At 39.9% G+C, this 13636-nt stretch overlaps 1 protein-coding gene across 1 annotated transcript in view; it reads right to left on the bottom strand.

Annotated features, from left to right (window-relative positions):
• Positions 1-13636, bottom strand: part of FER1L6 (fer-1 like family member 6) — a 170165-nt gene that overhangs the window by 26815 nt on the left and 129714 nt on the right. The window contains exons 32-33 of the mRNA XM_025394519.1: positions 10261-10431; positions 879-1039 (exon numbers count right to left, since the gene is read on the bottom strand). Coding sequence (XP_025250304.1) covers positions 879-1039; positions 10261-10431 — 332 coding nt within the window. The remainder of the gene's footprint in view (positions 1-878; positions 1040-10260; positions 10432-13636) is intronic.

Raw genomic sequence — 13636 nt, 5'->3', positions numbered from 1 at the left:
TTTTTTCCCCTCACTCTAAATGTATGGAAGCCTCTCTGGGAGTGTTATGTCCCAGGATGTTCATGTGGAAAATCTACTACTTGATGTTAAAATAGGATAGTTACTGGTATAACATTTATGGGGGTAATTTGGGTTGTGTTCAATTATTTATGCTATATAATATTCACTTCAAGACTATTGCCCGCCTTCTGACACAACAACAATTTTACTTCTGTGACCTATACTATAGAAATATCAGAAACACACAAATATATGTATAAGGAAGTTCATTATAGCATTGTCACTACAAAAAAAAAGAATACAATGTAAGTAAATGGCATAGCCATAAAAAGGCATATCATCACTAATCATTTCAAAGAGCAAAGGAGAATCATTATTGGAAATTTTCAAAGCTGGGCACAAAACTGTATATTTATAATTCTGTAAAAATGTGATATATTCTCAAGTCACACACAAGTGCAAGAAAATCTCCTTACTTTCCATACTTTCTACCTATGAGCATGCATTACTTTTTTTTTTGAGACTGGGTCTTGCTCTATTGTCCAGGCTGGAGTGCAGTGGCACAATCTCTGGTCACTGTAACCTCCACCTCCTGGATTCAAGTGATTCTCGTGCCTCAGCCTCCCCAGTAGCTGGGATTACAGGCACCCACCACCACGCATGGCTAATTTTTGTATTTTTAGTAGAGACAGGGTTTCACCAGGTTGGCCAGGCTGGTCTTGAACTCTTGACCTCAAGTGATCCGCCTGCCTCAGCCTCTCATAGTGCTGGGATTACAGACGTGAGCCACCGTGCCTGGCCACCATAGCCAAAAATATCACTAGAATCAGGATTTTCAAAAGAAGAGCAACAGCAGCAGGTATTTTGCAGGGAGTTACCAGTGTCCTCTTCAGTGAAGGCAGTTTTTCCAGAAAAGACTTGGTTTCCTATCTGTATTTTCCCAGGTTGAAAGTAGGGTCCATCCAGCTTGTTGTCTTTGCAGAGCTTGGTGAGGATTTCAGTGGGTTTGGACGTGTCTCTCCAGGCATTGTATCCTTCTCTGAAACGTGGAGGGAGGATACACTTTGAGGTCCCCACCAAAAGAACCACCCAGTATGATTTGTGCAGTTTCCTTCAGATTTAACTTGCTATTCTATGTACCCGGGGCTAGGGGTTTTGTTTTCTCTCTTTTCTGGCCAAACACAGCTTGCCTGAAAGGCGAGACTTCTGAGTAGCTTAACAGAAAAATCCTTTGAAGGTAGCTTTTTTGTTGTTTTCTTTTTGTGGGTTTTTTTTTTTTAAAGCAATGTACTTCTCATTTTAAAAAAGTTGAAGGGAAATTCACATAACAAAATTAACCATTTAAAAGTTGACCAATTTAGTAGCATTTAGGATATTGACAGTGAGGTACAACCATCACCCCTATCTAGTTCCAAAAAGTTTCATCATCCCAAAAGAAAACCCTGTACCCAGAAAGCAGTTACTCCTCTTTCCCACCCCCCAGAAGCTCTGGCAATCACCAGTCTTCTTTCTGTCTCTATGCATTTCTTTGAAGGTTACATTTGTTTAGTTTTATTAATTCCCTAGCAGACTTAATAAAGTTTCACCATGTTGGCCAGGCTGGTCTTGAACTCCTGACCTCAAGTGATCTGCCTGCCTCAACCTCTCATAGTGCTGGGATTACAGACATGAGCCACTGTGCCCGGCCACCTTACTTTTATAATTAGATGTCCCATAGCCAAAATTATCACTAGAATCAGGATTTTCAAAAGAAGAGCATTTCTTTGCAGGTTATATTTGTTTAGTTTTATTAAGTTCCTAGCAGAACAGCCACTCGGCTGCTGTTATTTCAAGAGAAAAGCCAGACTCATCCTTTCAAGGCCTCTGCTTTTTCCCTCCCTTCTCCCTACCCTACCACCCTGCCAAAATCATAGTATATATCCATGTCACAGATAAGGTCTTGTGTTGTTTCTCTAATCAGTGATAAGTTTTTAAATCTCCCCAACCTATTCTTTCCTTAAAAACTAGCTGTTTGGTTAAAATTACTAATTTGCAATGCAGCACTCCCAACCAGCCAGGACCAAGATAAGTTTGATGCCTCTGCTCATTGGGACACTGGGTTCATCAGAATTTAATTTAAGCATTTAAACAAATCAACATGGCTTATAAAATGGAGCTATCAAGTGGTTTCTCCACATTATGCCAGAGAATCCTGAAAAGTTCATCCAAGCCAGTTCCAGAGCCACACACAGGCCTTCCCAGAAATAGGCATGCTTGTCTTGTTTTAAAAACTTTTCAGTGAATAAAGGTTGCAAGTCCCCAAACAACTATACTGCTCCCTAACAGGTCAGCCAGAAAATTCTTCTGAACAGAAGATGTACCATTTTCCTGTGGTTTCCTTCCCCAGTTTCAGAGTGAGAACAGCTAATCGCTGTCTGAATGGAATCCTCTCAGGCACTTGGAAAGCTATGTAAATCCCCCAAGAGGCATATGGTTCCACTAGGGACTGAAAACTAAACGGGCTCTCTAGGCTCCAGGAAGAACAGACCAGAAAGAGAGACTGCATGAAATCATGCCATGAAGGATATAGGCGCTCTGAGTCTGTTACAGTGTAAATTGGCACAACCCTCTGGAGGGCCATTGGGGCATATGTATTAAGAGTCCCAGAATGTGTATTCCTGGTAATGGAGCAGTCCACCTTGCTGCATCAATATTAAGTGAATTATCAGAGAGGTGTGCAGTGGCTTTTGTATGAGAACATTCATAGCAACAATATTTGTAACAGAATAAAGAAAAATACAAATGCCCTAAAATTCAGGAAGGCAAATTGGTTTTACCATCTTATAATTCCTATGATTGAATACTATAGATATATTGAAATAATGACTATAAAGAATATCTAATGACATAAAATGCTTGGGATATAAGGGTGAGTACAACAAGCAGGTTATAAAACTGCATGGATAGTAGAGTCCAGTTAGGGAGAAAATAGCATGGAACATATTGAAAATGAAATACTACACAAGAATTTTTATATGAGTGGAATAATTTGAGAATTATTTTGTACTTTGTTTTCTAATTTCAATGAGTGTCTTATAGTTAATAAAAATATTTTTAAAATTACACCATATTCTTAATTTTTTTAAGCTATCAGTACAACATGCTTTTCAAAAAATAAAGCTGGTAGTCTATATTTTAAAATTAAGCAGCATTCAAAATATTTGTAAAAAGTGAGAGTTTGGGGGAAGGAGACAGAGGAACACCAAACTGAAACTATACACACAAGATCAGGCAAGCAATCACAGTACCTGGTTTTAACATGATATTAAGCAAAGAGGCACTAAAGAGGGTAAGAAAGACAGTCTCGAATTGCCTATGCCACTCCTCCCCCATTCCCTGGCAATGGCCCTGTGGCATGGAGAGAGGATCTGTGCACTTAGGGAAGGAAGAGCACAATAATTTTCGGACTTCGGATTGGAACTCAGTGCTGCCCTGTCACAGCAGAAACACACACCAGACAGAACTCAGAACTCAGCTGGTGCCCATGGAAGGAGCATTTAGACCAGCCCTAGCTACAGGCAAATTGTCCATCCAAGCTGTTGGAACCTGAGTTGAGTTTCAGCAAACTCCGCCACCGCGGGCTAAAGTACTCTGGGGTCCTAAATAAACATGAAAGACAGTCCTGGCCACAGGGACTGAAATTCCTGTGCAAATCCTACTGCTATGCTCAGCTCAGAGCAAGTGGGCTTGGGGTGCACATGACGTAGTGAGATACCAGCTGGGGCAGCCATGGGAGTGCTCGCGCCACCTCTCCCCTAATCCCAGGCAGCACAGCTCACAGGCCCAGGAGAGACTGCTTCCTTCTGAGTTTCTTGAGGAGAGGGAGAGTAAAGAGGATTTTGTCTTGCACCTTGAACACCAGCTCAGTTGCAGTAAATACAGCACAAGGCAGAGTCTTGGGGCCTCCATTCCAAGCCCCAGCTCCCAGACATTTCTAGACGTAACCTGGGTCAGAAGGGAACCTGATGCCTTGAGGGGAAGAACCCAGACCTAGCAGGATTTATTTCCTGCTGACTAAAGAGCCATTGGGCTTTGAATAATGAGCAGTGAGAGCCGGGTAGTCCTTGCTATTGGCCTTGGGTGAAACTCAGAGCAGTGCTGGCTTCAGGTGTGACCCAGCACATTCTCAGCCATGGTAGCGATGGGGAGAGATTCCTTCTGCTTGAGGAAAGGACAGGGAAGAGCAAAGGGGACTTTGTCTGGCAGCTTGGGCACCAGCCCAGCCATCACGGGGTAGAGAACCAAGTGGGCTCCTGGGGACCCTGATTCTAGGCCTTGGTCCCAGATGGCATTTTTGGACCTGCCCTAAGCCAGAGGGCAGCCCACTGCCCTGAAGGGAGAGACATAGGCCAGGCAACATTCACCACAAGTGAACGTTGGCAGTAGCCAGGCAGTACTCACCATGGGCCTGGGGCGGTGGTGGCCATGGGGAGAGACCCCTCTGCTTGAGGAAAGGGGAGGACTTTGTCTTGTGGTTTGGGTGCCAGTTCAGCCACAGTAGAATAGAACACCAGGTAGATTCCTAAGGTTTCTAACTCCAGCCCTTGGCTCTCGGATGGCATCTCCAGACCCATCTGGGGCTATGGGCCTGAGGGGAAGGACAGAAGCCTGGCTGGATGTGCCACCTATTGACTGAAGAGCCCCTGGGCTTTGAGTGAACATAGGTGGTAGCCAGGCAGCGGTCCACTGCAGGCCTTGGGCAAGACTCAGTGCTGTGTTGGCGGCCACTGGGTGTGTGTGTCACCCCTCCCCCAGCTCCAGGCAGCTGAGTGCAGAAAGATAAACCCCATTCGTTTGGGGAAAAGAGAGTAGAACAAGAGACTCTGCCTGTAATCCAGGGAATTCTCCTGGACCTTACCCAAGACCACCCAGGCAATAGCTCTACAAGTCTGCAGGAGCCACAGTATTACTGTGCTTTGAGTGTCCCCTAAATGCAGATATGGCTGCAGTAACCAAATATTTAGATTATAATACCCAAGTCCCTTCAAATATTTGGAAAGCCTTCCCAGAAAGGATGGCTACAAACAAGCCCAGACTGCAAAGACTGCAATTAATACCTAACTCTTCAATGCCCAGACACTGACGAACATCCACAAGCATCAGGGCCATCCAGGAAAACATGATCTCAAAATAACTAAATAAGGCACCAGTGACCAATCCAGGAGAGACAGAGATATGTTTTGTTTCAGACAGAGAATTCAAAATTCATTACATTACATTTTGTTACATTAAGGAAGCTCAACAGAATTCAAGATAACACAAAGAAGGAATTCAGAATCCTACTGAATAAATTTAACAAAGAGATTAAAGTGATTAAAAGGAATCAAACAAAATCTAGAACTGAAAAATGCAACAGACCTACTGAAGAATGCACCAGAGTCTCTTAACAGCAGAATTAATCAAGCAGAAGAATTAGTGAGCTTGAAGAGTATTTGAAAATACACAGTCAGAAGAAACAATCAAAAAGAATGAAGCATGCCTACGAGATCTAGAAAATAGCCTCTAAGAGGCAAATCTAAGAGTTACTGGCCTTAAAGAGGAGGGGGGGAGGGGGGGGGGGGGGGGGGGGGGGGGGGGGGGNGAGATTGATCAGAGTAGAAAGTTTATTCAAAGGGATAATAACAAAACTTCTCAAACCAAGAGAAAGATATCAATATTCAAGTACAAGAAGGTTATAGAACACCAAGCAGATTTAATCCAAATAAGACTGCCTCAAGACATTTAATAATGAAACTCCCAAAGGTCAAGGATAAATTAAGGATCCCAAAAGCAGCAAGAGAAAAGAAACAAATAACATACAAAGGAGTTCCAATGTGTCTGGCAGCCGACTTCATAGTGGAAACCTTATAGGCCAGGAGACAGTAGCATGACACATTTAAAGTACTGACGGAAAATAAACTTTTAGCTTAGAATAGTACATCTAGGACAAGTATTCTTTAAATATGAAGGAGAAATAAAGACTTTCTCAGGCAAACTCTGAGGGATTTCATCAACACCAGACCTGTCCTATAAGAAATGCTACAAGAAGTTTTTAAATCTGAGAGGAAAGGATGTCAATGAGCAATAAGAAATTATATGAAGATGGGAAGCTCGCTGGTAATAGTAAGTACACAGAAAAACACAATGTTATAACATTAACTGTGGTGTATTAGTTATTCATATCTTAAGTGGAAAGATGAACATATGAACCAACCAAAAATAACTACAACAACTTTTGAAGACATAGTATAATAAAAGTAGAAACAACAAAAAGTTAAAAATCAGGGAGATAAAGTTAAAATATAGAGTTTTCATCAGTTTTATTTTTGCTTGTTATTTTGTTTGTTTATGCAGTTACTGTTATCAGCTTAAAATCATGGGTTATATTATTTTCAAGCCTCATGGTAACTTCAAATAAAAAAAACACAAGAGATACACAAAAAATAAAAAAGCAAGAAATTAAAACATACCACCAGGGAAAATAACCTTCACTAAAAGGAAGAAGGGAGAGTAAACAGCAAAAACAATCAAAAAAATTTTTAAATCGAAGAAGTCCTTACTTAACAATGATAACATTGAATATAAATGGACTAACCTCTCCAATCAAAAGACACAGAGTGGCTCAATGGATAAAAAACACAAGACCCAATAATATGTTGCCTACAAGAAACATACTTTACCAATAAAGATACACATAGACTAAAAGGATTAAAAAAAGATATGCAAATGGAATACAAAAAAACAGGAGTAGGTATACTTATTATAAGACAACATAGATTCCAAGACAAGAACTATAAAAAGAGGCAAAGAAGGTCATTATGTAATGATAAAGGGGTCAATTCAGCAACAGGATATAACAGTTGCATACACATACACCCAACCGTGGACCACCCAGATATATAAAGCAAAGAGCTAAAGAAAGAGATACACCCCAATACAATAATAGCTGGAGATTTCAACACCCAACTTTCAGAACTGGGCAGGTCATCCAGACAGGACACCAAATAAGAAACATTGGACATAATCAGCCCTGTAGACCAAATGGACCTGATAGATGTTTGTAGAACATTTCATCCAACAGCTGCAGAATACCCATTCTTCTCCTCAGCACATGGAACATTCTCAAGGATAGACCACACGTTAGGCCACAAAACAAGTCTTAAAAAAATTATTTTAATTGAAAGTATATCAAGTATCTTCTCTGACCACAATGGAATAAAACTCAAAATCAATAACAAGAGAATTTTGGAAACTATACAAACACATGGAAATTAAACAATATGCTCCTACATGGCCAGTGGCACAATGAAGAAATTAAGAAAGAAATTTAAAAATTTCTTGAAACAAATAAAAATGAAAACATAACATACCAACACTTATAGGACACAATGAAAGCGGTACTGAGCAGAAAGTTTATAGCAATAAGCACCCACATCAAAAAAGTAGAAAAACTTCAAATAAGTAATGTAACAATACATCTTAATGAATTAGAAAATCTAGAGCAAACCAAACCCAAAATTAGTAGAAAAAGAGATAATAAAGACCAGAGCAGAAATAAATGAAATTGAAATGATAAAAATGATGAAAAGATTAACAAAATGAAAACTTGGTTTTTCAAAAAGATAAACAAAATTGGCAACTCTTTAGCCAGGCTAAGAAAAATGGGAGAACTCCTAAATAAATAAAATTACAGACGAAAAAGGAGACATTACAACCAATACTGCAGAAATTCAAATGATTATTAGAGGCTACTAATGATATGTTAGAAATAAATTGGAAAATTTAGAAATATATTAGTAAATAAATTGGAAAACCTAGAAGAAATGAATGAATTCCTAGCAACATACAACCTACCAAGATTGAGCCATGAAGAAATTCAAAACCTGAATAGACCAAAAACAAGTAATGAAATTGAAGCTGTAATAAAAAGTCTCCTAGCAAAGAAAAGCCCAGGATCCGAGGCTTCACTGTTGATTTCTACCAAACATTTAAAGAAGAACTAATACCAATCTGAAAAACAGAGAAAAAGGAAATACTTCCAAAGTCATTTTACAAGGCCAGTATTACCCTGAAACCAAAACCAGTCAAAGACACATCACAAAACGAAAACTATAGGCCAATATCTCTGATGAACACTGATGCAAAAATGTTCAAGAAAAATTTTCAACAACATACTAGCAAACCAAATTCAACATCATTTTAAAATGATCATTCATCATGATCAAGTGGAATTTATTCCAGGGATGTAATGATCATTTGACATACACAATCAATCAGTGTGACATCATTATCAACAGAATGAAGGACACAAACAATATGATCATTTCAATTGACACTTAAAAAGCATTTGATGAAATTCAACATTCCTTCATAATTTAAGAAACTCTCAAAAAACTGAGTATAGAAGGGACATAGCTCAACACAATAAAAAAACATACACAACAGACCTACAGTTAGCATTACACTGAATGGGGAAAACTGAAAGCCTTTCCTCTACAATCTGAAACAAAACAAGGATGCCCATTGTCACCACTGTTATCCAACACAGAACTGGAAGTCCTAGCTAGAGCAATCAGATAAGGCAAAGAAATAAAGGGCATCCAAATTGGAAAGGAAGAAGTTATCCTTGTGGGTAGATAATATGATCTTACATTTGAAATAAAAAACTAAAGATCCCACAAGAAAACCATTAGAACTGATAAATTTAGTAAAGTTGTAGGATACAAAATCAAGGCACAAAAATCAGTAGCATTTCTATATACCAACAGTGAACAATGTGAAAAAATATCAAGAAAGTAATCCCATTTACAATAGCTACAAATAAAATACCTAGGAATAAACTTCAAGAGAGAAAAGATCTCTACAATGAAAACTATAAAACATTGGTGCAAGCAATTGAAGAGGATACAAAAAACCAGAGACATATTACATGTTCATGGATTGGAAGAATCAGTATTGTTAAAACATCCACACTACCCAAAGCAATCTACAGATTCTAGAAATAGAAAAAACAATACTAAAATTTACATGGGACCACAAAAGACACAGAATAGCCAAAGCTATTGTAAGCAAAAAGAACAAAACTGGAGGAATCACTTTACCTTCAAATTATGCTACAGACTTCAAATTATGCTAGAGCTATAGTAACCAGAAGAGCATGGTACTGGCATAACAACAGACACATAAATCAATGCAACAGAATAGAGAACCCAGAAATAAACCTATTCATCTACAGTGAACTCATTTTCAACAAAGATGCCAAAAAGAGAGAAAGGACAGTCTTGTCAATAAATGATGCTGAGAAAACTGGATATCCATATGCAGAAGGATGAAAGTAGACCCCTATGTCTCATCATATGCAAAATTAAAATCAAAATGAATTGAAGACATTAGGTTAAGTAAAATAAACCAGGCACAGAAAGACAAACTTGGCATGTTCTCACTTAAATACTTGAACTCATGGAGATAGAGAGTGGATGATGGTTAAGGAGTACAAAAATATATTTAGATAGAATAAGATCTAGTATCTGATAGCACAACAGGGCAACTATAGTCAATAATTTCTTGTCTATTTTAAAATAACTAAGAGTATAATTGGATGTTTATAATATAAAGGATAAATATTTGAGGTGATGGATATCCCATTTGCCCTGTGATTATTATGCATTGTATTCCTGTACCAAATATGTCATATACCATATATATACACACACACACACACATCTATGTACCCACAAAAATTAAAAATACATTGGAAAAAAGAGTGAAAGTTGGGTCAGTTCTTCCTTCATTTGTAAAATGTGGATAACACCTCAAAGGGTGGTTCAGAAAATGCAATGAGATACTCCATGTAAAGTGCTTTATCAAAAGTACGTGAGTGTTATAATTAGCTTGGACACTAGCATTTGTATTATATTAATTATTCTTCTTCTAGCATTATTCTCCACCAGGGGAACCCAATTTCAAGGCACATCTGACTCAGTGAACACATACATTTAGCTCTTGACTCTTGAACCTGCCCGTGGTTCTCAATCAGAGCTGCCTCCCCAGTCACCACGACTCTCAAATGCACTGAACAGAGTCTCCCCAAGCCAGCTCTGCTGATATGGAGCCCATTTGAGACATTAAAGCTGAGCCTGGTCTGGCCTTCCTAGAGATGGACAACTGGGATGCAGAGTCTGGAGCCCTGAAGGGTACAACAGCTTCAGAATACCAAGTGTCTCCCGGGTAGAAAGAACTTACATCTCATACTGGCTCTGCAAGCCACAGATGGCTCGGTGTTTGCTGTAGAAGCGGTTCTCCAGGTCGATCTTGGTCTCACCAATAAGGTCATCTGTGCCAATCATGTCATGGTCATAGATCAGGATGGAGAGCAGGGACTCCTTTGGGAATGTGGCTTGGATCTCAAATGACCTGTGGTCCAAGCAGAGACTTCGAGAGTCAGTAACATTTGGTGACACAGGGAACCATTCCTAGCTTCACTTTTAGCTAGCCCACTATTCATGTGAACTCATGAAATACTCAGCAACTCAGTTAATACTTAGCAGATATTTGTTTGGTTTAATTTTTCATTGCAGTACAAAGAATTTTCAATTCTGTTATCAATTTCAAATAGCCAATAATCTCCCCTTTTCATGGACCACATCTTGTAGTCTTCAACTAGGGTGATGGAGAGGAAAAACTTTGGATTTTGGTTTCAAACAGGACTGATTTTTAATTTTGGTTTTGAATCTGCAACTTCCTGATTGTAAAACTTTGGGAAAGTTATTTAATTCATCTTAACCTCCATATTATAAATGAGTATATATGTCTTCTTTATAAATTTAGCATAGGGTTTAAATGCAGTATTGTTTCTATAAAACACGTATTTTACTTTCAGGCATTCAACTGGTACCCAATACGCTGCCATTCCCCTTCCCCTCCATTATTGCTTCATCAACAAATACTAGCTACATTTATTTTAAATGAAAACCTTATAAAAACATAGAATTGCCTCATTTCTCAAAAGAAGACATTCATACAGCCAACAAACACATGAAAAAATGCTCATCATCACTGGCCATCAGAGAAATGCAAATCAAAACCACAATGAGATACCATCTCACACCAGTTAGAATGGCGATCATTCAAAAGTCAGGAAACAACAGGTGCTGGAGAGGATGTGGAGAAATAGGAACACTTTTACACTGTTGGTGGGATTGTAAACTAGTTCAACCATTATGGAAAACAGTATGGCGATTCCTCAAGGATCTAGAACTAGATGTACCATATGACCCAGCCATCCCATTACTGGGGATATACCCAAAGGATTCTAAATTATGCTGCTATAAAGACACATGCACACGTATGTTTATTGCAGCACTATTCACAATAGCAAAGACTTGGAATCAACCCAAATGTCCATCAGTGACAGATTGGATTAAGAAAATGTGGCATATATACACCATGGAATACTATGCAGCCATAAAAAAGGATGAGTTTGTGTCCTTTGTAGGGACATGGATGCAGCTGGAAACCATCATTCTTAGCAAACTATCACAAGAACAGAAAACCAAACACCGCATGTTCTCACTCACAGGTGGGAACTGAACAATGAGATCACTTGGACTCGGGAAGGGGAACATCACACACCGGGGCCTATCATGGGGAGGGGGGCGGGGGGAGGGATTGCATTGGGAGTTATACCTGATGTAAATGACGAGTTGATGGGTGCAGCACACCAACAAGGCACAAGTATACATATGTAACAAACCTGCACGTTATGCACATGTACCCTACAACTTACAGTATAATAATAATAAATTAAAAAAAAAAAAAAAGAAATGGAAAGTTCATTAAAAAAAAAAAAAAAAACATAGAATTGCAAGACCAAAGTGCTGTCTCTACAAGACTAATAGCCCCTTGAGAACAGGGACCTGCCTTTCTTTTTTTTTGGTTTCTGCATTGCTGGAGCCTGCACTTGACCTGCAGAGAGTACACACAAAATAAATGTTTCTGTGACCCATACGAGATCTCAGAAATCACCATATCCAATCCCTTCATTTTACAGATAAGGAAATTGAAATCTAGAGAATACTAGCGACTTGCCCAAGATCATCAATCAGGCCAATCTAAGTGCCAGGTTCTTAATTCCTAGCTCAATGCTCCTCCCATGAAACCACACCAATGCAAGTTGTCTCAAGGAGCATTAATGCTGTTGGATTTCCTGTGATGATAAATTATCCATGCTACTGAGTTCCTGCATTGGGACTGGTACTTGAAAATTAAATGTTAAGCAAAACTCTACATTATAGGGAAATGCCTTCCTGAAAACAAAATCAAGGACACAGCAGTATTCTCCAGCTGTCTAGACTGTCTGCTCTGGTACAGGATGGGCTGGGCTGGGAGCAGTGGACAGAAAGGAGGGGGAGCAAGGAGAATGTGAGCCCATTATTTCCCTGCATGTCCACAGGGCTGTCTGGGCTGCTGCCCTCATGGTCAGATCCACTTAGCCCTGACACTCACTCCCCAGTGAAGCAGGCACAGCAACTGCAGCATGCCCAAGCCAATTAACCCTCCTCAGAGAGAAAAAAGCAGAGACGCTGGACAGCTCCACTGATGGTAACTGACAGAAGCGGCTCTAGCAGGCCAGGGATGTGGTTGTGTGGGAAAGAAATCCGTATGTATGTCTTCCATCTGAAGGCACAGTATTGCCTGCCTGAGCTCCAAGATTTACATTCTAAACTGTAATTGATACTCTGCAGGTGCATCACAAGGAAGCCTCCAGCCATGTGCCCCTGAGCCATCACCATTACTGTCACTGGAAGGACTTATGAAGGGTTTAACTGCCGCTGGCAACCATGACAGAAGACTTAATCACCCTGGCCCATCTCCCCAAGCTGTGGGCCCACATATTAATCTCACCTAAATTTCAAACGAAGCTGTCAATAAAAGTTACCAAAAACAGGGTCAGGCGCGGTGGCTCACACCTATCATCCCAGCACTTACGGAGGCCGAGGCAGGTGGATCACTCGAGGCCAGGAGTTCAAGACCAGCCTGGCCAACATGGTGAAACCCCGTCTCTACTAAAAATACAAAAATTAGCCCAGCATGGTGGTGGGCGCCTGTAGTCCCAGCTATTTGGGAGGCTGAGGCAGGAGAATAGCTTGAACCTGGCAGGCGGAGGTTGCAGTGAGTCAAGATCGTGCCACTGCACTCCAGCCTGGGCGACAAGAGCAAAACTCTATCTCAAAAACAAAACAAAACAAAACAAAAAGTTACCAAAAACAGCCCACTATGGTTGAACTTCCAGTCACCCAGGGAAAAATTAGCCTTATACCCACTTGTCAATGAGGTACTATCCCTAGATGCAAGGGTAGTTTGGGAAAATAGAATGCATCATGAAATGGGCCAAAACTGAGACTTGATGAAAGAACAAAGAGCCTCTGAGCTTCAGAAGAACGATGTTCCATTGTTCATTTGGTCATTCATTCATTCTTCAATGTATTCATTTGTTCATTCAGTATTTATTGTGTGTCTACCACGTGCCAGGCACTGCAGTTTTTAAGAGATAAGTAAAACAATTTCTTTCCAGTGGGGAAGGCAAATAAGAATATGGCTAAATCAGGTGGCAGGAGCT

Source organism: Theropithecus gelada, chromosome 8, assembly GCF_003255815.1.
Source record: "Theropithecus gelada isolate Dixy chromosome 8, Tgel_1.0, whole genome shotgun sequence".
Taxonomy (NCBI): domain Eukaryota; kingdom Metazoa; phylum Chordata; class Mammalia; order Primates; family Cercopithecidae; genus Theropithecus; species Theropithecus gelada.
Note: the sequence above shows the minus strand (reverse complement) of the source record. Positions and strands in the feature narration are given on the sequence as shown.